The sequence below is a fragment of the Scyliorhinus canicula genome, chromosome 13 (assembly GCF_902713615.1).
Source record: "Scyliorhinus canicula chromosome 13, sScyCan1.1, whole genome shotgun sequence".
NCBI lineage: Eukaryota > Metazoa > Chordata > Chondrichthyes > Carcharhiniformes > Scyliorhinidae > Scyliorhinus > Scyliorhinus canicula.
The window spans coordinates 157,323,663-157,349,913 of record NC_052158.1 but is presented as its reverse complement, the minus strand read 5'-3'; the positions used below and the strand labels follow the sequence as shown (position 1 = coordinate 157,349,913).

Genomic DNA, 26,251 nt, shown 5'->3' with positions numbered 1-26,251 from the left:
TGAGGCCCAGTTTAAAAATGTTCTTTTGCATTGAGATCCCGGATATGCTGTGCCCCGGGAACCTTGACACACAGATGTGCACGTTGAGGGAGACAGAGGGTTAAGCAGAGGGTTGAACTACATTAACAGCAGGAAGTGGAGGCAGTGCCTTTAATACAGAATTGTGTACTGAACCCACCATTATTAATTATCTGACTCACAACTCCACACGCCAGGTTTGGATGTTACAAGTTGCTCATGCATGACAACATGGTAATGTTGACCCTCCCACTTCCATCGCCCACTACCCACTACCCCTCCCCGCCCAACATCCCCAACCTTCACACACACAGGAAACAATTCACACTCACTAAGAAAATCCCTCTTCTGAAAAATCAGCAGAGAGGACTTTCAAAATCCTACCGACTCCGTGGCTGTAGGATTAATGCCCCTAACTATCAGCTTCTTGATACATCGGTAGTTCTCGGAAGTGAGGAGTCTGACGGGTTGCAGAACAGAAAATGTGGGGACAATCGTGTAAATTATTAAAAGTAGTGATGCAGGTTCGTGAGGTCATAAAAAAGCACATACATCACTGGCTTCGTATCTAGAGGGACAGATTGGAAATCAGTAAAGTTATGCTACATTTATGCCGAATCTTGCTCAGAATAGGGGGCAATTTACCAGCCGCGTCTGCTGGAATTGGGATGGGACGCAGCCGGTAGATCCCGGGAGAGATCTCGTCCAGGATTCTCGACGGTCATATCGCCTCTCGAGATCTCACAATGTGCGGGATCCAGACTGACACTGAGCTTCGCTAGGTCTGCGCCGGATCGAACGGGAACCGGGCATCTACCAGCCTCGTGAAGAGACAAGAGCCGGGCATCGTTCACCACTGGTCCTCACAAACGAAGACCGGGCAATGGCACTTGTTAGGGGGGGCGGGGGGTCCCCCTGGCGATCGGAGGCCCCAGGTGGTTGGCTTTAGAGCAGGGTGACACCATGGCACTTTGCCAGTCTGGCACCCTGGCACTGCCACCTGGGTGATAGTCTGGCACTGCCACAGTGCCCAGGTGGCACTGCCAGGTTGGCTGGGGAACTTCCAGGGTGCTAGGCTGGCAGTGCCAAGGTGCCCCTGTGAGCCGGGGCGTGGGAGGCCCAAGGGCCCCCTTGGAAATGAGTACGGGTATGGGAGGGTGTGGGGAGTTCAGAGGTTGCATCGGCAGAGAGGGGGGGGGGGGGGGGGGGTTAAATGATTGGGGCACCATTTTCTCCGCTAAGTGTTCCGGGAGCGTGGTCCCCACCAGGGGCCGAAATAGCAGCACAGTGCCGTTTGATAGCGGCGTCATTCCCAGCATTCCCAGTCCTGGGAACGACCCGGCAAATCACGCACAGAACAGACACAGATTGTTTTTTATTCAATCGCAAACTGTTTTGATCTCTACATTCTAACAAGTCATCCCCATCAGGACAGGTTGAACAGACTGGGGCGCTTTTCTCTAGAAAAGAGAAGGTTGAGGGGGAGACACCGATAGGAAATGAGGGTAATTCCGGAGGATCAATAACCGGAGGTGGCAGGCTGGACTCGGAAGAAGAATGCGGAGATGCTGTTGATAGTTAGAGGGCAATCGCTTTTCTTTTTACCATGTTTGATTTGATATATGTAGAGAAGATGGTACCACTTGTGGGGGAGGACATGCCTAGGGGGCCAGAAATATAAGACAGTGACTAATAAATCCAGTCAGGAGTTTGGGAAAAACTTCATTACCCAGAGGGTGATGAGAATGTGGAACCCCCTCCCACAGGGTGAATAAACTCATCGAAGGAGGAGCTGGATAAACGCGAGGGAGAAAGGAACCGAAGGAGATGCTGATGGAGGGAGAGAAAACAGGGAGGTAGGAAGCTTGCGTGGAACATAAACACCAGCATAGATCAAATGGGCCGAAGGGCCATACATTCTATCCAATCCCAGCTGTGAGCAAGCCAGGGTGAAGGGCGAAGGCACATTTAACATTGTGGATTTATTATGTTGAAAACTTCAATTTGTCAGTTTGCAAAACATTGGAGCTGGGAAGAGAAGCTATTCGACCGAGTTGGGTGACTGGGTGGAGGGGGTTTGTGTGATGGAAACCTCGAGAGAATATGTCCAACCAGAGCGAGCAATTCAATTTCCTTTCTGAAAAAAAAAGAATGATTAAAAGCTCACAATGCCATCATGGTTTGTTTCCTGGTATCATGGTGTTATCTTTCCGTATGATTGATGGCACTAACCTCATCTATCGCTTTCTTATAGCTCTGGGAGGAAGGTAATGTTAGTCCGCGATCATGGAGAAACAGAAGCCGAGAGGGAGAGAGAAAGAGAGAGAGAGAGAAGATTAAAAGACAAAAGAAACAATTGAAGATGTTAGTTCAACACCATGCTTCCGATAAACAAAAATAAACCCACATCTCAACGCACAGTATGTTAATTAGCGTGATCAAACGCCGCACTTTTGAACTCCACCAAGTCCCCAGATTCTGAGTAAAGGGTCAGGTTTGTGCGGGATGGGGGTGGGCGTGGAAGGGGCAAGTAATGGCCACTTATGGGCCTCATCCTCAACCTCCTGCTGGCATTCACCCAGCGGTGGCTGGGATCTTTCCATGTAGTAAGTGTGAAACGTCTCGGAGATTCCTGTGGGCTCCTGGGCTGGGGGTGGTGACGGCGATGCTGAAAGGCACTTATTGTCCAGTCAAGGCAGGAGTGGGAGGAGGTGGGGGGGCTGGAGAAGAGGGGGTGTCCAGTGCGAGCTACCCCTTGCCCATAGTACCAAAACCCCTCATTCCACCCACCCCACCCACCCTCTCCCCCCATGATGCCCCCACACACTGCCATCACTCACCTGCGCCGGGGTGACCCTGGGTCTTGGCTGGGTGCCTTACCAGCAGCAGCCACCCCCTCCCAGTCCCCGTTTCCAAGCAATGAAGAGCTGCCGGCATCTGTCTGGCCGGCAGCTGTAGGTAGGTGGAACCTGGGCCCCGGGAAAGGCTGACTGCCGCTCAGTTAGAGGTCTGATTTTCGCCTACTTCCACAGGCCTGACTGAGGAGAGGTGACACGGGGCACTGGCCGGCTTGCCAGCTGGTGGGTGAGCCCTGTCACCTCTATTCGGTCCCGGCCTTGGTGTCAGAGTGAGTTTGGGTTCATCCCTTTATGATGATCGAAGTAGCTAGAATCATACAGCAGAGGAGGCCATCCATGCTTGTGCTGGCCCTTTGAAAGAGGAATTAATCCCATTCCATACTCTTCCCCGATAGTTAGTATTCAATCTGCTTCCACCGCTCTCTCAGGCAGCACATTCCTGTCCCCTCCTGACTGCTCCTTTGCCAACTCCGGGTCCCTCCAGTTACCAACCCTCCTGCCAATGGAAACAGTTGTCCGCTATCGGCTCTGTGAAAACCCCTCATGATTTTGAATGCCTCTATTCACTCGCCCCTTAACTTTCTCTGCTCGACAGGGAACAATCCTAACTCTTCACGTTAACTAAAGTCCCTCATCCCTGATGCCATTTGAGGAAATCTCCTCTGCACTCTCTCCGAGGCTTTAAGACAGTCATTATGGTGGGAAGGGATAGGTCAGCTGTAAATAATTCGCTGGATGGAGGATGTTGGGTTATTGAAGCAGGTGGGGGATGGTGCGATGGGTGGGATTGGGGTGGTTGTCAAGCCAACCGACTGTAGTGCAGTACTGAATGCAGCCACTGGAGAGCACTGCACCCCAGTTAGTCCGATATCTGACCGAGACCACGGGCTGGATTCTGCGCCCCAGGCCGGCTGAAGTCCCGACGGTGTGGATCTAACACGGTCCTGCAGTTCGGGATACTAGCATGGCGGCTACGGACTCAGTCCGCGGCCGCTATGGTCGGGGGCGGGCCGATCGGAGGGCAAGGGGGGGCCTCATACGGGACCAGGCTATTGTTGGGTAGACAGTCCGGGTCGGGCGCGCGGCCGATTGGGGGCATATTTGGAAGGTCCCGCTCTGCGGTCTGAGTCTGCCATGGACCATGGCGCGGCCGCTGGAGGCCGTCGATATGCGCATGTGCGGCTTCTGGCCTGGAGGTGCGGGGGCCAAGATCTGCAGCTAAAGCTGCAAGATTCACGATGGGTCCATGCTAGCCCCCTGCAAGGCTATGATAATGTGGCCTTTTCACGCCAGTTTGTCTGTTGTCCAGCACTTTGGAGAATTAGCCCCACATGTCCCAATCAAACAGTGAATATTGGGATAATATGAGATGGAAAAAACAAGGCGACATCGGTGGTCGGAAAGCTTTTAGAAACGATAATCCTGGATAAAGGCAACAGTCTTCAGACAAGTTCGGATTCATTAAAGAAAGTCAGCATGGATTTGTGAAGGGCAAATCTTTTTTAATTAACTTGCTGGAGTTTTTGAAGAGGTAACAGGGAGGGTTGATGAGGGTAATGATATTGATGTGGTATACATGGACTTTTTAATGTTGTTTGATAAAATGCTGGACAACAGACTTTTTAACAAAGTTAGAGTCCGTGGAATGAAAGGGACAGTGGCAACATAGATATGAAATTGGGGCGGGGGGACGAGAAGAGAGTTGACTGATGGGAAACAGAGAGGAGTGATGAGTGGTTGCTACTCAGACTGGACAGAGGTGTTCAGTGGGGTTTCCCAGGGGCTAGCATTAGCACCACTTCCGTTCTTGATGTACATTAACGAGCTAGTGGCAACGCATGTGGATAAGGTAGTCAAGAAGACATACGGCATGCTGGCCTTCATCAGTTGGGGCATTGAATATAAAAATTGGCAAGTCACGTTGCAGCTGTACAGGACCTCAGTTAGGCCTCATTTGGAATACTGTGTACAATTCTGGTCGTCAACTACCAGAAGGATGTGGCTGCTTTAGAGAGGGTGCAGAAGAGATTTACCAGGATGTTGCCTGGTATGGAGGGCATTAGCTATGAGGAGAGGTTAGATAAACTCGGTCTGTTCTCACTGGAATGACGGAGGTTGAGAGGCGACCTGATAGAGGTCTACAAGATTATGAGTGGCATGGACAGAGTGGATAGTCAGATGCTCTTTCCTCGGGTAGGAGAATCGAGTACTGGGGGACATCGGTTTAAATTGCGTGAGGAAAAGTTTGGAACAGATGTTCGAAGCAGGTTTTCTACACAAAGGGTGGTAAATATATGGACTGCGCTGCCTGGGGAGGTGGTGGGATCAGGTACAATAGCGGCATTTAAGGGGCATCTAGACCAGGGGTGGGCAAACTTTTCCGTGCAAGGGCCACATTCAGAAATTCACAATTCACAAAGGGCCGCATAGTATATTAAGTAAAATAATTACTTCACCCGGTTATGATTCTGGGCGCCTCATATAGAACATAGAACAGCACAGAACAGGCCCTTCGGCCCTCGACGTTGTGCCGAGCAATGATCACCCTACTCAAGTCAACGTATCCACCCTATACCAGTAAGTAACCCAACAGCCCCCCCCGCATTAACCTTAAAAAAAAAAAAAAAAATTTTTAAAAAAAAAAATTTTTTTTTTTTTTTTTTTAATGACTTGGTGGGCCGCAGAAATACCTTTGGCGGGCCGCATGCGGCCCGCGGGCCGTAGTTTGCCCACCCCTGATCTAGACAAACATATGAATAGAGTGGGAATGGAAGGGTACAGACTCCATTAGTACAGACGGTTTTAGTTTAGGCAGGTACTGTGGTCGGTGTAGGCTTGGAGGGCCGAAGGGCCTGTTCCGGTGCTGTATTGTTCTTTGTTCTTGGTGTACAAGGCACAATTTCAAAGTGTGTAGATGACACACTGGCAGTGGTGTGAGCTGTGAGAAGGATAGTGATCAAGAGGACCTGGGCATGCTGGTAAAATGGGCGGACATGTATCAGATTAAATTTAATAAAGAGAAATGTGAAGCGATCGAGTCTGGTGGGAAGAATGAGGACAGGATATAATTCTAAAGGTGGTGCAGGGTCAGAGGGACCGAGGGTGGTGGTGGTGGTGATGGGGGGGGGGTTATACACATATGTCATTGTAGATGGCGGAACAGGCTGGGAAAACAGTTGATAATGCTGTCAGGATCCTGGGCTGGGCTGTATAAAGAGGGGTATAGCGCACTAAAGCCAGGTGGTTACCATGAACCGTGACAAAATAATGGCTCAGTCCCAACTGGAATATTGCATCCTGTTCTGGGCAGTGCATTTCAGAAAGTAGCAAAGGGATTAGAGAGGGTATAGAAAGGATTTGTAATGAATGGCTCCAGTGAGAGGGGACATCAGTTACATGGAGTGATTGGAGAAGCTGGAACATTCTCCTCCGAGAAGAGGACCTGGGAGGAGTTTTGATCGAGAACTTCAAAATCATCTGGGGTCTGGCCAGAGTAGACTGAGAAAGTAGCCGGATTCTCCGTTCTGGAGACAAGGTCCTGATGCCAGTGTAGAATGTGTCGACTTACGTGACAGGAGATTCGGCGCCGATCCCTCACCGATTCCGGTACCGCTGTGGGGCGAGCACCGGGGGCCGACTGAAACCCCCTCCGCCCGCGCCGCAAACAGCCGGAGAATGGCCGGGTCACGGCTCCCGGGCCGCACATGCACATGGCTGACGACCTGCAGCGGTCGCAGCGTAGAACATGGCGCCGGCCGCACGTGCAACCTAACCCGCAAACCGCGGCCCCACAGCCCACCCCCTAGCCACCGTCCACCAGTCCCCCCCCACCCCAGCCACAGCAGACCGCACCTCTCCCCGCCCAATGGCATGGATCCCGGCTGAGTGTGGCAGTGCTGGACACAGTCCGTAGCTGTCACGCCGGGTTCCTGCACGGTTGGGACCACACGTGGCCCGTGCCGTCGGCGCATTGCGGATGGGCTGGCCGATGACTTGCCAATGGCGCTGAAACGGTGTGCATCATGGTGATGCCATTTTGGAGGGGGGTGGAGCATGGCAGTCCGGCGTCAAACCTGCGCCGCCCCCGATTTCGACGTGGCAGCCCATTCTCCGCCCGATCGCCGAACACGATTTCGGCGTCGGGCTCCGTAGAATCCCGCCCACTAATTTTATTGGCAGATGGATCAAGAACCAGAGGACAGGGACTTGTGGTGATTAGCAAAAGAAGCAACAGTGACATGATTAAAATGCTCTCGCGCTGCGGGTGGTTAGGTTCTGGAATGAGCTGCCTGAGAACAAAGAACAAAAGAAAAGTACAGTAAGAAGTCTTACAACACCAGGTTAAAGTCCAACAGGATTGTTTCAAACACTATTTTACGGAGCACAGCTCCTTCCTCAGGTGAATGGAGAGGTATGTTCCAGAAACATATATATAGACAAATCCAAAGATGCAAGACAATGCTTAGAATCCGAGCATTTGCAGGTAATTAAATCTTTACAGATCCAGAGATAGGGGTAACCCCAGGTTAAAGAGGTGTGAATTGTCTCAAGCCAGGACAGTTGGTAGGATTTCGCAAGCCCAGGCCAGATGGTGGGGGATGAATGTAATGTGACATGAATCCCAGGTCCCGGTTGAGGCCGCACTCATGTGTGCGGAACTTGGCTATAAGTTTCTGTTCAGAGATTCTGTGTTGTCGCGTGTCCTGAAGACCGCCTTGGGAAACGCTTACCCAGAGATCAGAGGCTGAATGCCCTTGACTGCTGAAGTGTTCCCCGACTGGAAGGGAACATTCCTGCCTGGCGATTGCTGCGCGATGTCCGTTCATTCGTTGTCGACTTGAACGGGCATCGTGCGACAATCGCCGAGCAGGAATGTTCCCTTCCAGTCGGGGAGCACTTCAGCAGTCAAGGGCATTCAGCCTCTGATCTCCGGGTAAGCGTTCTCCAAGGCGGCCTTCAGGACGCGCGACAACGCAGAATCGCCGAGCAGAAACTTATAGCCAAGTTCACCACACATGAGTGCGGCCTCAACCGGGACCTTGGATTCATGTCACATTACATTCATCCCCCATCATCTGGCCTGGGCTTGCAAAATCCAACCAACTGTCCTGACTTGAGACAATTCACACCTCTTTAATCTAAGGTTACCCCTATCTCTGGATCTGTAAAGACTTGATTACCTGCAAATGCTCGCATTCAAAGCATTGTCTGGCATCTTTGACTTTGTCTATATATGTTTCTGGAACATACCTCTCCTTTCACCTGAGGAAGGAGCAGTGCTCCGAAAGCTAGTGTTTGAAACAAACCTGTTGGACTTTAACCTGGTGTTGTAAGACTTCTTACTGTGCTCGCCCCAGTCCAACGCCGGCATCTCCACATCACAGAAAAGTACAGCACAGGAACAGGCCCTTTGGCCCTCCAAGCCTGAGCCGATCATGCTGCCCGTCTAAACTAAAATTTTCAACACTTCCAGGGTCCGTATCCCTCTATTCCCATCTTATTCATGTATTTGTCAAGATGCCCTTTAAATGTCACTATCGTCCCTGCTTCCACCACCTCCTCCGACAGCGAGTTCCAGGCACCCACTACCCTCTGTGTAAAAAAACTTGCCTCGTACATCTCCTCTAAACCTTGCCCCTCGCACCTTAAACCTATGCCCCCCAGTCATTGACCCCTCTACCCTGGGGAAAAGCCTCTGACTATCCACTCTGTCTATGCCCCTCATAATTTTGTAGACCTCTATCAGGTCGCCCCTCAATCTCCGTAATTCCGGTGAGAACAAACCGAGTTTATTTAACCGCTCCTCATAGCTAATGCCCTCCATACCAGGCAACATCCTGGTAAATCTCCTCTGCACCCTCTCTAAAGCCTCCACATCCTTCTGGTAGTGTGGCGACCAGAATTTCACACTATACTCCAAGTATGAACATGATGGAGGTAGATTTAATAGCAGCGTTCAAAAGTGAAACGGATAAACACCCAAACTGAAAACAATTTCTGGGTTACCAGGAAAGGGTGGAGAAGTGACACCAGGTCATTTACTTTTGCAGAGGGCTAGCATGGATACGATGGGCTCAACGATCTCCCTCTGTGCTGTATAATCTGATGGGACATCAGTTGAGAAATCTTTGTATATTTGAAATATATATGACTTTGGAGGAAGAGTAGGAAAACAATGGGACTATTTAGATAGATCTTTCAAAAAGAAGCTACAGACACAAAGGGTTAAATGGTCTGTCTCAGTCTGTAAATTACAATAATCCAAAGGGGATAATTCATGCTTCATTCTACAAGCAGCAGGCATGTCTCGTTCATTGAGTTAACCTGTGAGTGGCTTTGTGTTTCTGGACACAAGTTTTGCGCCAGGTTTTGTTGAATACTTACAGCGGGTCTCCCTGGCCGTGTCAACTCACGTCCCTCTTCCGGTTTCACCCGCGAGCTCTCATGAGGCAGGACTGGTGATCCTTCCGGCTTCCCCGTTCCTGCAGTGACACAACACTCAATGTGCGCAAACAACAGCAACCTGCGTTTATTGTGGTGAATGTGGGAATTTAAAAATTATATTGTATGATGTGTCTGTTGCAGTAATGGCATCAAAATAATTTACGATAAGGGACAGGATTCTCCGTTGCCCGACGGCGAAATCGGCGATCGGGCGGAGAATCCCTTCCAATGCCCAATACGATCAATGGCCGGCTTATCTCCATAGCATCTGAGGCATATCTGAACATTAGACTGTTATGGGCCAAGGTTTGGAGAACACCAAAGTGGCTCATGGAGTCCACCTGACCCACAACCTTTACTAGATTTTGGTTATGGGGAGCACAAGGGCCCACTTTACAGGTGTGAGGCAACAGAGATCTAAAGTACGTTTAAAACAAAACCATGTTTATTCTATGAATCCAATTAACATTTTTATAAACACACAGTAAACACCTTAGCAACTATCAACTCAAATACTCCCCCCAAAGAATACAGTACTCTATAAGTAACCCTCAATCTTTCCTAGCAACATCCATAAGACCAATACCCTCTTTAACAAAGACAGCAGATTTAAATTCTCTACTGAGAGCAGTTATCGCTTTTAAATTATCAAGTGATCTGAAGACATTCTTTTCATCAAAATTGTTTGGCTGGGTGCAGCTCCAACTCTGAAAATGAAACCAAACACACACTGTAGCTGCCAGTTCAAAAACAAAAGTAAAAACAGACAGCCCAGCAACACCCACACTCTGACATCACTGCAGCTATTTGATAAACACCCATTTCTTAAAGGTACTCTCACATGACAACACAAACGTCACTCCCCTATACCTCCTCCCCTCCCCCAAATTCCACCTCCTACATCTTCCCTCCCTTCCACGTCTCATTTCCTTCTCCCTGCCCAAGACCTCCCCGAATATTCCATCTGTTCCCATCCTTCATACCACCAGCACCGCCCCCATCACCACCCCTCCTCACTCACCCCCTCTCGGTTCCTCCGCCCTCCCCTCCCCCAATCCGCCTTACCTCGGATTTGGTTGCGTTCATTGGATCCGCTTTGGGATCCAGGTTGGGAGCTGCTCTGGGAGCCGCTCTGGGAGCCGCTCTGGGAGCCGGGAGTGCTGGAACTGGAAGAACTACCACTGCTGGTGCGATGCAAGGGTGTCTCCAACAGGTTCTCGTTCTTCCGTAGGTCAGGATTACTGGGAGGGAGGAAGGGAAGAGTCACGTAAATATCCCAGTCCAAAGAGAAATTTCTGGAAACACCTCTACCAGACAGACAGAACCTTTCACAGTGACTCCAGCAGAACCTCCAGAGAAAGCTCCAAAAAAAAAAATCTTCAACCATGTATCCCAACAAAGGTCCACCACACTCAACGAGGGACCCGGGGGAGGGGGGGGGGGGGGGGGGGGGGGGGGCTAATAATGGGCAAAGGTATGAGGTTATGCATTTTGGAAGGAGAAATCGAGGCATAGGCTATTTTCTAAATGGGAAGATGCTTCGGAAATCAGAAGCACAAAGGGATTTGGGAGTCCTTGTTCAGTCGGCAGTTAGGAAGGCAAATGCAATGTCAGCATTCATGTCGAGAGGGCTAGAATACAAGACCAGGGATATACTTCTGAGGCTGTATAAGGCTCTGGGCAGACCCCATTTGGAGTATTGTGAGCAGTTTTGGGCCCCGTATCTAAGGAAGGATGTGCTGGCCTTGGAAAGGGTCCAGAGGAGGTTCACAAGAATGATCCGTGGAATGAAGAGCTTGTCGTATGGGGAATGGTTGAGGACTCTGGGTCTGTACTCGTTGGAGTTTAGAAGGATGATGGGGGATGTCATTGAAACTTACAGGGTACTGCGAGGCCTGGATGGAGTGGACGTGGAGAGGATGTTTCTACTTGTAGGAAAAACTTGAAGCAGAGGACACAATCTCAGACTAAAGGGACGATTCTTTAAAACAGAGATGAGGAGCAATTTCTTCAGCCAGAGGGTGGTGAATCTGTGGAACTTTTTGCCGCAGAAGGCTGTGGAGGCCAAATCACTGAGTGTCTTTAAGACAGAGATAGATAGGTTCTTGATTAATAAGGGGCTCAGGGGTTAAGGGGAGAAGGCAGGAGAATGGGGATGAGAAAAATAGCAGCCATGATGGAATGGCGGAGCAAACCTGATGGGCCGAGTGGCCTAATTCTGCTCCTATGTCTTATGGTCTTCTGGAGAGGGGGTTGGGACACTCACCAAGGCACCTGGTGGGGGCTGGGGAGACTCGCTGAGAGATGGGGACACCCACTGAGGACTGCGGAGTGACCTGAAACTGGAAATCTGGGAGAACATTATTTCCTTCATCCTAGAAGAATACGAATATTCTCGGAATCTGGGTGAACTAAAACCCTTTGTACATAGTGTTTGATTGTTGCTGCAAATCTGAGACAGAATTTCACTGTGATTTGTGTTAAAGGGAAGAGAGAGATAGCATTTGTGACATGCCTTTCTCAATCTCGGGGTGTTGTCTTACGGCCAACAAAGTACTTGAAGTGTTGTCACAAGTTGTGATGCAGGAAACAAAGCAACCAATCAGCTCACAGAAAGCTCCCACCAACAGTAATGGGCGAGCGAGAAGATCATTTGCTTTGAGTGGTTCTGGTTGAGGGATAAACATTGGCCAGAATACCACAGAGAACCCCCCCCTGCTGATTTTTTAGGACCACCTGAAGGGTGGTGGGGGGGGGGGGGTTGGTTGTGGGGGGGGGAGGGGGTGACAAATGGGGCATGAGTTTAGTGCTTCCAGTAAAGATCAGCACCTCCAACAGTGAAATGAAAAAAATGAAATGAAAATCGCTTATTGTCACGAGTAGGCTTCAATGAAGTTACTGTGAAAAGCCCCTAGTCGCCACATTCCGGCACCTGTCCGGGGAGGCTGGTACGGGAATCGAACCGTGCTGCTGGCCTGCTTTCAAAGCCAGCGATTTAGCCCAGTGTGCTAAACCAGCCCCAATACAGTGCAGTATTGCCTCAGTACTGCACTGGGGGTGGTCGCCTGGAGGATTGTGCTTGAGTTCTGGAGCGGGACGTCAACACAACCTCCTGAGTCAGGGGTGTGAGTGTTACCCAGTGAACCATGTCTACAGCTTCCCTTCCCTAAAGGCAACTGATGATTGGGTGATGGTTTCCGTCTTCGCGGAAGCATTTTGATTCCTTCACGAGTCACTCTTGCAGCTATGAGATTGACTGAGCTCAACTTAAATCATGGCTTACAGAGCACTCAAAGAACAAAGCACAGGAAACAGGCCCTTCGGCCCTCCAAGCCTGTACTGGTGATGACACCAACCTTGACTGCCATACCCCTGTAGCACCCCAACTGAAAACAGAAAAGTGAAATTATTTTGTTCTGATGCTTCCCAAAAGTTAGGAATGTTTTTCCAAGGTTAAGTCCTTCCTTGGTTCCCTTACCTTGCCCTTATTAGCTGGGCACTGGGTTGGTTAGCCAGTCCACTGCTGTTTCCTGGAGAGTTCTTGCGCCCAGGTGCCGGCGATATTGATGTTGTCCTTTGAGGAACCTGAGTTCAAAAAAAGAAATCAAGCATCATGATGAGGAATGGAGAGCCAGCAGGGGGTCATTGTGGAAATAGGAAGAGGCAATAATCTGGCTTCTAAATTGGCCATGAAGGAGAGAGACAGGGACAAAGGCTTTAGTGTGGGTTCCAACCTTTATACTGCCGCTGAAGGTCGAGGGGTGATCTTATCGAGGCTTTAAAAACGATAAAGGGGTTTGATGGGCAAGAAATCATTTCCTCTGTTGGGGAGAGTTCAGTACTAGAGACACAATCATAAAGTTGGAGCTAGGCCATTCCGGGGGGTGATGTCAGGAAACAGTTCCTTGTTGTGTTGTGTACTCTGGGATAACACAGGCTGCAACTCGATGCAGCTTTGACCAAAAGATACTCCAGACTTTGAAGTAAGTTCAATGTGATTTATTGAACCATTAGCACAGTTCTCTATGAGTTCCACTCTCCTGCTAATCTTGCTATAGTAACTCAGTCTAACTAACCAGTCTGCTCTAAGCCACGTGGTGGGTGTGATGCTTCTGATCTGCCCCTGTCCTACTCTCTAAGTATCGCCTGTGGAAAGAGACAGAGCATGTGTGCCCTGGGTTGTGTAATGCCCCCTTGTGGTAGCATCACCTCTGGGTGTCTTAACTGCCCATTGGTCGTGTCCTATTCTATGTGTTCATTAGCTGTATGTCTGCATGCCATGACACCTCCGGTACTCCCTCTAGTGTTTACTTAGTCGTAGTGTATTTACATTAACCCCTTGTGTATTTACAGTGATGCATATCACCACATTCCTCACACAAAGCAGTTTGGAAATCTGGAACTCTCTCCTCAAAAAAATCTTCAGAGGCCGAGGGTCAACGGGAGCTTTCAGAGTTGGGATTGGTAGATTTCAGCCAGGTGACAGGATTGGGGGATGTGGAGAACAGGGCAGATGGAGTTAATATGTAGATCAGTCATGATGTCATTGAATGACGGGACAGGCTCAAGGGGTTGAATGGCCTCCTCCTGTTCCCAGACTATTGCTGAAAGGGGCTGGAAACAATTTTACGATATCAGATGAATATATTTTTCTTGAATTTTATACTGGGGCGCTCGAGAAGGGGTTTAACCTGAAAGGTTCAGGGAACCAGCCAAGAGGTTGTAGCTTCCATCATTTTGTGATTTCAAGACAACAAACAGATTTATCTTCGCATTATAGCACCTAATTCCATCTCAGAAAGTGCTTCATTCATTTACAGTCAATCGCATTGAAGTACAGCAGGCAGATGCGGCAGCCATTTTGTGCAGAGCAAGACCCCAGAAGCAGCAATGGGATGAACATTCAGTTAGCCTGCTATCTGATGGTGTTGCTGGAAGAAGAACGTTGGACCCCAGGACAACCACAAAACTCCCCCGCTTCCCCTAATGGAGACCGGATGGGATATGAGTTTCTGCCGAGGGAGGGTATCCCCCTAACACTGTAACATTAGCAGTGGATCCGCAGGGAATCCCGGTGAATAAGTATGAATTCCATTCACGCAAACTGAATCCCACAGAATGGGCAGAAAGGACCTGGAGGTTTAACGGCGCTGCACTCTGTCACAAGGCATTGGGATGCAGTCTAGATTATGTTCGGAAGTTCTGGAGTGGGCCGTGAACCCACAACTGTCAACCTCGTGCAAGATTGCCACCAAGTGGGCCAAGCAAACAGAAACCAGATTCCCACATCCACCTTGGGCAAGCTATCAGGGCTGTTGTCTACATGTTGCTGTCTTCCAGGTAGGAGCTGGGTGTATGTCACACCTAAACAATTCCACCCCTGTTCTATCCGGTTTTCCTGAGAAGGTATTTTCAGTAACTCGTGGACCTTAGGTACCAGAACATATCCGTCACCCGTCTGAAATCTCCATAGAGGAGAGAACAGGTTAAGGGTAGATTTAATTGAGCTGTTCAGAATTACTCCCTGTTCCTTCTCATCTGAAAAATGTGCTGAACTTCAAGTCACTGAATCACAGAATTGATACGGTGCAGGACACGCACACTTGGCCCATCGCGTCTGCACCAGCTCTCCAAGCAAGCACCATAACTTAGTACCATTCCCCTGACTTCTCTTCTGTTTCTGACTTCTTGTTTCTGTTCAAATCAGCACCTGACGCCCTCTTGAACGCCTCGATTGAACCCACCTCCACCACACTTCCCGACAGTACATTACAGACCCACGCCCACTCGTCTGAGAAAGTTTTTTCTCACATCGCATTTGCTGCTTTCTCACCTTCACCCTGTGCTCTCTCGTTCTCAATCCTTTGACCAGCGGAAACTGTTTCTCCCTGTCCACTCTGTCCAGCCCCCTCATGATTTTAAAGACCTCTATCAAATCCCCTCTCAGCCTTCTTCTCTTCAAGGAGAACAGTCCCAACCTCTCCGATCCATCCTCATCACTGAAGTTTCTCATCCCTGCAGCCATTCTTGTCAACCTCTTCCACACTCTCTCCAATGTGTTCACATCCTTCCCATACGGCGGCCCAGAACTGTGCACAATACTCCAGCTGAGGTCTTACTAGTGTCTTGTATAAGTTCAGCATAACCTCCTCGCTCTTGTACTCTGCTCCAATGAATAAAGTCCAGGATACTATCTGCTTTATTAACTGCTCTCTCCACCTGTTCTGTCACCTTCAATGATCTCCAAACCTATACACACAGGTCTCTCTGCTCCTGCACCCGCTTAGGAAGTTACCCATTATTTTATATTGTCAGGCAAAAGAGATCAGGCACTTAGCTTCTGAAGGGTGCAGGGCTTTGGAGTAATGGCAAAGCGGATTGTTCTCCTGACAGTATAAGAGAAAATTTGATAGACATTCACAATCGTGGAATCCCTACAGTGCAGAAGGAGGCCACCTGGCCTATTGTGTCTGCATCGACCCTCTGAAAGAGCACCCTACCTCAACCCACAAACCCTCCCGATACCAATAGCCCCTTAACTTAACTACACATCCCTGGACACTAAGGGCAATTTATCATTTTTTCCTCCAATTAAGGGCAATTTAGCGTGGCCAATCCACCTAACCTAACCTAACGTGCATTGAATCATAGAATTTACAGTGCAGATGGAGGCCATTCGGCCCATCGAGTCTGCACCGGCTCTTGGAAAGAGCACCCAACCCAAGGTCCACAGCCTCCACCCTATCCCTATAACCCAGTAATCCCACACAACACAAAGGGCAATTTTGGACACTAAGGGCAATTTATCACGGCCAATCCACCTAACCTGCACATCTTTGGACTGTGGGAGGAAACCGGAGCACCCGGAGGAAACCCACGCAGACACGGGGAGAACGTGCAGACTCCACACAGACAGTGACCCAAGCCGGGGAATCGAACCTGGGACCCTGGAGCTGTGAAGCAATTGTGCTATCCACAATGCTACCGTGCTGCCCTTAAACTCCGCAGACTCTGCACAGACAGTCACCCGTGGCCGGACTTGAACCCGGGTCGCTGGCGCTGTGAGGCAGCAGTGCTAACAACAGTGCCGTCCACAAGAATGGTTTTGACAGAGTGGACAGGGTGAAACGGTCTCCAGTGGCAGTAGGGTCAGAGGGACTCGGAGTGAAGAAAATTGACAGAGGAACCCAAGGGAAAAGGAGGAGAATTGTTCCTTTTACGTATCGAGTCATGTGATCTGCGTGAAAGAGCGGAGGAAGGGGATTCAATTGTAACTTTCAAGCTTCTCTCTTTTGAAAGGTGATACTAGCACCGCTTGGGGACAGTAAGGCTAACCGGATAGTTTTTTCAGAGAACCAACACAATCACCGTGGGTTAAATGGCCTCCTTGCGAGTGGTCTTTTTTTCCCCCCAATCAAGGGGCAATTTAACGTGGCCAATCCACCTGCTCTGCACATCTTTGAGTTGTGGGGGTGAGGCCCACGCAGACACGGGGAGAATGTGCAAACACCACACAACAGTGACAGGGGCCGGGATCGAACCCGGATCCTCAGCGCCGCGAGGCAGCAGTGCTAACCACTGCGCCACCGTGCCGTCCTTCATGTGAGATGTCTGACTCTAGAGGCGAGAGCATGGTAAAGCCTCCTGAAGGAACAGCTTAAACTACTTCCCAAAAATAGAAAATCGAACTGCATGCTGCCAATCGCTCGGCAAAGTTGTCGGAGACTGGGTTAACTGAGAAAAATCAGGGCCCTGTTATCTGTTATCACCTGTATAAGCAGTTTATCTCCTGGTATCTCACTCCTTTAGCTTGTCCGAAAGCCACGCTAACCTGCCACCACTGGATGGTGCTAGAAGAGTGTGGTACTGACATGGTAGGATCAGAGTACAGTGCTGGCAGAGAACCTACAATATATGGTGTACCTTGGACTGAGGTGTACCAAGCCTCCGGAATCTTTCTGCGATCTCCAGGAATTAGATTAACCTCCTGGACACTCGCAAGCAACACAAGGAGAAAATTAATGATGGCTTACTTCAATTTCTTCCAACACTTTCATTTTTAATTACAAAAATGTTGGGGATGGAGCGGGTGGATGGGACACATTTGACTGACGGTCAAGAATGACTTCATTTTGGACAGCACGGTGGCGCAGTGGGCTAGCTCTGCTGTCTCACAACCCTGAGGTCCAAGGTTCGATCCCGGCTCTGGGTCACTGTCCGTGTGGAGTTTGCACATTCTCCCCGTGTTTGCATGGTTTCACCCCCCCCCTCCCACAACCCAAAGATGTGTAGGGTAGGTGGATTGGCCACGCTAAATTGCTCCTTAAACGGAAAAAATGAATTGGGTACGCTAAAATAAAAAAAATGACTTAATTTGGTATCGAAAAGTGTGTCCACGTTCCAATCAGCTGTTGAGCTCTGGGATGATGGACGTACTGGGAGATGGCGAGGTGGAGCGGGGGGTGGGGGTGTTTGGAGGTTATACGATGACTGCTCCTGGAATAACATCCAGCGTTGACGACCCTATTTGTTGCCTTCAACGGCCCTCAATGCAGCCTTACAGAGAGGGGAGACGCAATGACGAGTTGATTACCTTGGGTGGGGTGTCCTCCTCTTGCCTGCGCCAGGCTCCGCCCCCATACTTTTCTTCTCTTGACCCAATGCTGGGAGGGAGGGGCGGGGTTTCTGATGTGGGGTCAGAGTTCTGCCGTGGCATTTCGGCGCGATGTGACATTAGCCCCTCTTGTGAGTGGAAAGCGCTGGACATGCTCTTAGTTGGCTGCTCGTGAAGGGACTGGGAGGCCGTCATGGAGGTGCTGTGGGGTTTCAGAGGAACCAGGTGAGCTACTTGGACCTGTGCAGAAGGAAATTAGAGTTACCTCCCAGATCTGCAAATTTCTACATTACCTTTTGAGGCCAGACTCAAGGAGCTTATCACAGAGAGTGACCATCACATGGAAAGGAATTTCTGTTCATGAAGATAATGGACTCGCACACTCTAGAATTATTTAAAAATCAGCTGGACACAATGATGATGGAGTGTGTGGGAGGTGAAGACGAGAGACCAGGCACCTTTCCCACCTGCCTTTGAAAGCTCTCCCAAAGGTCTCTTGCTCTTTGACCTTAAATTTAAAAACTCCTTCTTAACCCCCATCTTATCAGGTGCCTCTCCCATCACCCTGCTTGGAGTTCCCGGGTCTCCGGGATCCAGCTGCAGCGTACGGGATGGTGGGGGGGGAATAGGATCCTCAGCAGAACCCGAGATCGACCCGGGCCCGTATTGGACCCCGTGTCTGTGATCCTCAAAGTGATTTCGCACTAGCACAGACAGTGCGATAGAACTCCTGGAGATACTGCAACTAGATGTACATTACCAGAACGGAGAGCTGGTCACAATCAGGCAAGGCCGATCATACCTGACGGAAGTCTTTAAAATTACAAAGCTGCTCAATTTGGTCTAAGCAGAGGAGGATTTCCACTTGAGGGGTGGGGGTGGGGGGAGAATGACATTAGGGTGCAGAAATATAGTCACCAATAAAGTCATTGGTAATTCAGGAGGAAGCTCTTTACCCAGAGAGTGCTGAGAATGTGGAACTCACTAGCCCAGGGAGTATTTGAGATGAACAGTATCAATATATTCAATGGGAAGCAGGGTAAACACACAGGGAGGGATAGAGGAATAGGAGGAGATGCTGATAGGGTGAGATGACATGTGATGGAAGGAGGCGATTGTGGAGGATGAACGCTAGCATGGAGCCAAGACTCTTTCTGTGTTGTAACATTCTACAGAAGCTTGCGAAGCAGGCATAGCAGCTTCTGGAAACATTCAATCTATAATATTACAAGCAGCCCCCCCCCTCCCCCCCCCCCACCCCGCCATGCAAGCAACAGGTGAAGGAGTGTAGGAACCTTGGACTCTGCTACCTGGGGCTCGACAGGTCTAAGCATTGGCGGTGTTCGTGCAGCTTGAACTGCGTTGCTGCTGAAAGATTCGGAGCGAGGTGGCATGCTTGGGTCCGACATCCTGTTCCCCATCTTATGCGGCATCGCCGGCGAGCTCTGCCGGTTTAATTTGGAGCGATCCTCCACCTGAAAGCCAAGAAGAGGTGTTGGGGTGGAGTGGGGTGGGGGGAGGGGGTGGAGAGGAGATGGTTGGGGGGGGGGGGTGTGGAGAGGAGATGGTTGGGGGTGGGGGGGGGGGTGGAGAGGAGATGGTTGGGGGGGTGGAGTGGAGATGGTTGGGGGGGGGGTGTGGAGAGGAGATGGTTGGGGGGGGGTGGAGTGGAGATGGTTGGGGGGGGGGGAGGGTGGTGAGGAAAAAAAATAATGAAGTGTTAGTAACGCCAAAGTGACACCTTCCAAATCCTAAAATAAAAGCAAAAGATTGCAGAGGCTGGAAACTGAAACAAAACAGAAAACACTGGAAACAAAACCCGTCTCTGTGGAGACAAAGTCAGTGTTTCGAGTCAGTGTGACTCTTCTTCTGAGCTTGAATGGGTTGTCCCAGTACTTTCTGGTTCCTGTTTCACCTTCCAAACCCTGTCCAGCGAACCTCGTTCAACCCTCATCGCAACCAAAGCAGAATACAACATCTGTATTGCAGACAGTCCCAGTGAAAGCAGGGGGAGGCCGTGGAGATCAATCACTTTTTTGAGATGGGATTCTTTCTTTACAATGGCCCAAGGAAGCACATTCCGAAGGAGTGGGAGAAGGATTGAAACAGGAAGGTAATTCTGGTTCGTAATGTCAAATTGGTGGATAAAGTACAGAGAGTTGGCAGCCACTGTGCTTCCGAGGTCTACAATGGAACTAGCAGAACATTTCAAATCTGGAGAGCTCTCGCCTCGAGTTCAAGCGTCCAATGGGACTTGGGATTGCGGTTTCTTTCACATTCTGGTCTGAGCATGGGGCAAAATCTGCCCGCAATGTAACAGTTTGAAATATTCTGCTTCTGGTTGAAAAGAAATTGTGTTGCAGGTGCCAAGGCCCCACGGTTAAAGTTCTGACACATTCAAAGCAGATCAATAATCAGACACCAATATGTAGCACACCACAAAGATCAGGCAAAGTTGATTAAAAGCTGGTACCAACTTGTCTGAAGCTGAACCACTCCTGGAGTATGCGGAGATTAATGGGCTGTGACCATAAGGCTCCATGCCTGCTACAACAGGACAAAAGAATCCTGTGTGACGTTAGCAGAGAATGATTAACCCCATTTATGGGACGTAACCCCATCTGTCATCTGAACACTGGTGTTACCTAGTATTTTAAATGGGTTAAACAGCCAACTGAGGCGTGCCATGTGAACAAGTTAAGTTTTGAGTCAGACCCCGCCTCCCGTGGCGAGGGGCTAATCATTTTGGGATGCAGGTGGTACAATTGCAAATCAAAATAGAACAAAATGGGAAACTTTAAAGCAAATTAGAAATGCCAGATCATCTCAGCATTGGCTACTTATTCCTAATAGCTTCAGGCAAGCGTTCCCAGATGTTGGAGATCTAATCACAGAGAGACCAGCAATTCCATCAGATCCGCAGCCTCCGATAGCCCAAGAGAAGACAGGAATAGTAAAAGGAAGTTTGAAGATTGTAGCGGCAACCAGGCGTGACACAGGGCACTGTCTCCCGACTCCCAACTCGGTGAAAATTCAAAAGAAAAATGCTTCCAAACTTGAGGGTACGACTTCTCAAAGTGTTAAGTTGGTTCCTGAGTGAGTCCTTTCAGGTTAATCTCGGAGGTCCATCAAATCAAGTATCGTGATACCACCCCATACTTTGAAAGTGTCCAGTTATTTCACCATGCACATCGGCAGGACGTATGATTAAACCCGGAATGTTTGGCGAACAGTCTTTTATTTACAGTATTAAGTCCCCGGCACACCAGGGGCTGTTGGGGAGTCAGCAAGTCATGTTCTCAGCAAAGACAAGTCTTCGTCCATAAATCGCAGTTGCAGAAAGTCATTTTGCATCTTTGTTCTTGGAAAGGAGGAGGAAACCCTATCCCTCTCCGCGATACCACCTAAACAACACCACCCCGTCACCGGAAAGCTTTGAACCATAAACCATTTACCTGACCCTACACCAATCAGTGGTTACTCTTACATTCAATTATCTTCACCTGAACTTGACTTTTTAAGAATTGTTTCTTTGGATGTGTAGGTTGCTGGCTCGGCCAGCATTTACCGCCTAACCCCACTTGCCATTGAGAAGGTGGTAATGAGCGACCTTCTTGAACTGTTGCAAGTCCATGCATTGTAGGTACGCCCACCGTGCTGTTAGGAAGGGAGGGAGTTCCAGTTTTATGCCCCAGCAACAGTGAAGGAACAGCGATATATGTCCAAGTCAGGGTGGTGAGTGACTTGGGGAGGAACCTCCAGGCGGTGGTGCTCCCCTGGCATCTGCTTCCCTTGTCTTTCTAGATGGTAGTGGTCGTGGGTTTGGAAGATGCTGCCTGAGGAACCTTTGTGAGTTGCTGCAGTGCATCTTGTAGATACTAGACACTGATGCCACTGTGTTGGTGGTGGGGGAGTGAATGTTTGAGGGTGTGCTGCCTATCAAGCAGGCTGCTTTGTCCTGGAAGGTGTCAAGCTCAAGTGTTTCTGGAGCTCATCCAGGCAAGTGGAGAATATTCCATCACACTGCTGACTTGTGCCTTGTAGATAGTGGGCACACTGTGGGCAATCAGCAAGTCAGTTACGCGATGCAGAATACCCAGTCTCCGACCAACAGTGTATGTAGTTGGTCCTGTTAAATTTCTTCTCAATAGCTCTAACCAGGATATCAATTCTGGAAGATTTGTTCATGGAAATGCAGTTGAATGTCAAGGGCAAATGTTTTGATTTGTTGGAGGTGGTCGTTGCCTGGCACTTGTGTGGCATGATTGTTACTTGCCACTTGTCAGCCCAAGTCTGGATATTGTCCAGGTCTTGCTGCATTTGGACATGGACTGCTTCAGTATCTGAGGAATCGCGAATGGTGCGGAACATTGTGCAGTCATCCGCAAACATCCCCACTTCTGATCTTATGGAAGGGAGGTCATTGATGAAGCAGCTGAAGATGGTTGGGCCTAGGACACTACCCTGAGGAACTCCTGCAGTGATGTCCTGGAGTTGAGATGATTGACCTCCAACCACCACAACCATCTTCCTCTGTGCCGGGTATGACCCCAACCAGCGGAGAGTTTTCCCCGATTCCCATTGACTCCGGTTTAGCTCGGGCTCCTTGATGCCACACTCGGTCAAATGCTGCCTTGATGTCAAGGGCAGTCACTCTCACCTCACCTCTGGGGCTCTGCTCTTTTGCCCAGGTTTGGACCAAGGGTGTAATGAGATCAGGAGCCAAGTGGCCCTGGTGGAACCCAAACTGAGCGTCTGTGAACAGGATATTGCTGAGTAAGTGCTGTTTGGTCACTCTGTCGTCAATACCTTCCATCACTCTGCTGATGATTGAGAATAGACTGATGGGGTAGTAATTGGTCAGATTGGACTTGTCTTGCTTTTAGTGGGTAGGTTATATCTGTCTAATTTTATGGGCAGATGCCAGTGTTGTAGCTACTGGAACAGCCTGTCCAGCATCATGGCTAGTTCTGGAGCACAAGTCTTTAGTACTACAGCCGGGATGCTGTCAGGGCCCATAGTATCCAGTGGCTTCAGCCACTTTCTGATCTCAAATGGAGTGTAGGCAGGCATCTGTTTGACAGGGACTCAGAAGAAGACAGAGAAGGATCATTCAATCAGCAGTTTTGACTGACTCCAGAATTAGTGTTTAATATAAAACTTTTCAAGCGAGGATGAAATTAGTACAAAGTGGGTCAGTTTTAGTTCCAGTACTTTCTGATCATGCAGGGGCTGAGATGACCTTCTTTGGGTCTGGAAGTAATCAGGTCGCATCACCAGCAGCTTAAAGCTGCCTTTTGACCCAGACTAAAATCATTCCATTTCTTACTGGCATCTCACACCGTCAATTGTTTTGAAAGAAAGTCCGAAGATGTGCAGTCTGGGTGGACTGGCCATGCTAAATTGCCCCGTAGAAATCATTCACGGGGTTATGGGGATAGGGGTGGGAGGGGGGGGGGGGGGGGGGGAGGAGGGGGAGTGTCTAGGTAGGGAGCTCTTTTGGAGGGCTGAATGGCCTACATCTGCACTGTAGGGATTCTATAGGAACAATTTGAGAAAAAGTCTCTGGACAATTTGTAATGGTCACTAAATTCTTGCCCCTCCTTTAATATTCGATAAAGCCGATTGGGAAAGATCATCATCTCCTGAAAACTCATTGCTTCCCAGGACCTCAAGATCTTCTTTAAAAATGTATTTCTGGCATGTGTTGTTGCCCATCCCTAATTGCCCTCGCTATTGAGTTGAGTCCTTGAACCGCTGCAGTCCACGTGGTGAACATAGGCCCACAGTGCTGTCCGGCAGTTTTGACTCAGTGAGAATGAAGGAATGGATGATCGCCAGATAGGTTGGTGGCTGACTTGTAGGGGGACCTCTCGGTGGTGGTGTTCCCATTCACCTGCTGACTTTGTCCCTCGAGGGCGAGGTCAGGGTTTGGGAGGTGCTGCTGAAGATGGGCCGAAGGGCCCCTTTTTGTGCTGTAAAACCCTATATGACTCGAAACCTGATCCTCTGCCCCCCTCATCCTATTGCCCCCCTCACCCTATTGTTACCAGCAGACATCCAAAGTCTTGCCTGGCATCAATCTAATCATTATTTTATGATTTACCTCAGATTCTCTCCCACACTTCAAGAGATTCTCCAGCTGACCCTTCATTGCAAGGGAGAACACTCAACAAAAGCTGATCTGCTTAAAATATATGAGGAGGGGCAGCACGGTGGCGCAGTGGGTTAGCCCTGCAGCCTCACAGCGCCGAGGTCCCAGGTTCGATCCCGGCTCTGGGTCACTGTCCGTGTGAAGTTTGCACATTCTCCCCGTGTTTGCCTGGGTTTCGCCCCCACAACCCAAAGATGTGCATGGTAGATGGATTGAACACGCTAAATTGCCCCTTAAAATTGGAAAAAATGAATTGGGTAATCTAAATTTATAAAAAAAAACAAATACATGAGGAGAGGCAAATGACAATAAGTTTGTCATTTGACCACTTTCAGAACCATTAACATTCTAATCTAATCCTGGTCTTCCCCGCACCATCTCCCCAAAACATCCTCCAGCCCTAAAACCTGCCAAGGTCTCTGCATTCCCCCAGTTTTGGCCTCTTGCCCTGACCCAGTATTAATCATTTAAGCTCTGGGATTTCCCCCACGAAACCTTTCCACCTCTCTCCCCTTTGTGGGTGAGGTGAATCTAGCTCTCTGACCAAGCACTGGATGCCTCATTAATATCCCCTTCGCATGGCCAGGTGGCAGATTTTGACTGTGAAATGACTTTGGATGTTTTACAAGGTTAGATGTGTTCAAGAAATGGAAAATAGTTGTTGTTGAAGCAGATGCCGGTCGGCTTACAATGAATGAAGCTTTGAGATTCACTTCCAGATCCCATTGGAGGTCTGCACTCAGCTCCTTGCTAACATGCAGTGAGCACCATGAATTTCATGGGCCTGACTGTAGCTCAAGTTAGTATGGCCAATGATGAAGTTCTAAATGCAGGAGTACCGGTATTAGTACAACAGTAAACAGGGAAGGATACAAAGGTGCCATCAGAAATATGTCGACATTGAAGACTCTGAAGATGAGTAGACACAGATGTGAACTGCAGCAATTTGGGGTAGGCCCATATCATTAGTAATGGAGTTTCAATGGAATGAAAATGGCGGGGGGGGGGGGGGGGGGGGGGGAGTGAATGGGTATCGAAGGAGCCACTGAAATTGCCATTGAACTAGGGGGGTGAAAATTGATACACAGGCTGCCCTCTCAGGTGGATATCTCACTGCCGTTCGAAGGCGAGCAGAGGAGTTCTCACTCGTGTCCTGGGAAAATATCAACACCACAAAATAAAATCTGATAATTTTCCTCAGTTGTGGGAACTTGCTGTGCACACATTGGATGCTGCCGTTCCCCACAGCACAGCAATGATTGTCCCAGCAAAAAGCTCTTGGTGTCAAGCTCTTTGGGATCTTCTGACATTGCGAAAGGCACTGTAAAAGTGAAAACCCGATCTTCAATCTCCACTGAAGTAGAAACAATGGCAGAGAAGGAAGCAGTTCATTCAGCAGGGTGATGTACCCTCACGTGGAACACCAACCATGTCTCAGGTTCAATTCCTCGAGTTAGCCAAGCCTACCAGGACCAGTGATATGCCAAACAAAGTTGGCCTGCAGGTGTCTCTGGGCGAGAGAAGGGTGGGGTGAGGAGAGTTCTCTGTTACAGATCAACAGTCAATAGTTTAGGCAGGAAGAACCAGTTTGGCCCTCAACGGACTGTGAAGATCGAGATAATAACAGTGGCAACTTATGCAGCATACTGGATGGCAAAGACTGTTGGCGTCTCTCAAACAATTCCTGCTGTTGCTTGGGGAGAAAGTGAAAAGGGGCTTAATCAGACCAGATTCTAAAAGGAATAGTGCCAGATTTGAAGGCCTATTAGCTCAGTTTCACTGTCTACTAATCTTAAGATGCCATATTTCTGTTGAATACATCATATTCTGAAGAAATCTTGTGGAGTCTTTCTTTCTTGGACGTCTAAGGTTCCTTGTTGCTATACATTTCCACCAATGCTGTCCGATGGTTTTCCCAAACTGCTGACTGTGGAAGAGATGGAACTCTAACTTTTTGTTTCTAAGGGGCACGGGTGTTTCTGTTGTGAATTAGGAAGAGTCTTGTCCCTTAAGAAATCTGACGACTAAGGATGATTTGCACTGGTCAAAGCGCTACCATTACAGATTAATGCAAAGTTCAGGAATGCGTATCCCGTGGTTATATTGCAAGAATATATTAGAGAGTTTTGGGGAGAGTAGTGTGGTCAGAGAGTGGAGCATAGT

At 49.2% G+C, this 26,251-nt stretch overlaps 1 protein-coding gene across 1 annotated transcript in view; it reads right to left on the bottom strand.

Moving 5' to 3' along the window:
- LOC119976763 (traf2 and NCK-interacting protein kinase-like) overlaps nucleotides 1-26,251 on the bottom strand; it is a 259,294-nt gene that overhangs the window by 52,365 nt on the left and 180,678 nt on the right. Inside the window, exons 17-22 of the mRNA XM_038817506.1 lie at nucleotides 19,245-19,409; nucleotides 17,914-18,174; nucleotides 12,799-12,905; nucleotides 10,386-10,561; nucleotides 9,261-9,358; nucleotides 2,251-2,274 (exon numbers count right to left, since the gene is read on the bottom strand). Of these exons, the coding sequence (XP_038673434.1) occupies nucleotides 2,251-2,274; nucleotides 9,261-9,358; nucleotides 10,386-10,561; nucleotides 12,799-12,905; nucleotides 17,914-18,174; nucleotides 19,245-19,409 (831 nt within the window). The remainder of the gene's footprint in view (nucleotides 1-2,250; nucleotides 2,275-9,260; nucleotides 9,359-10,385; nucleotides 10,562-12,798; nucleotides 12,906-17,913; nucleotides 18,175-19,244; nucleotides 19,410-26,251) is intronic.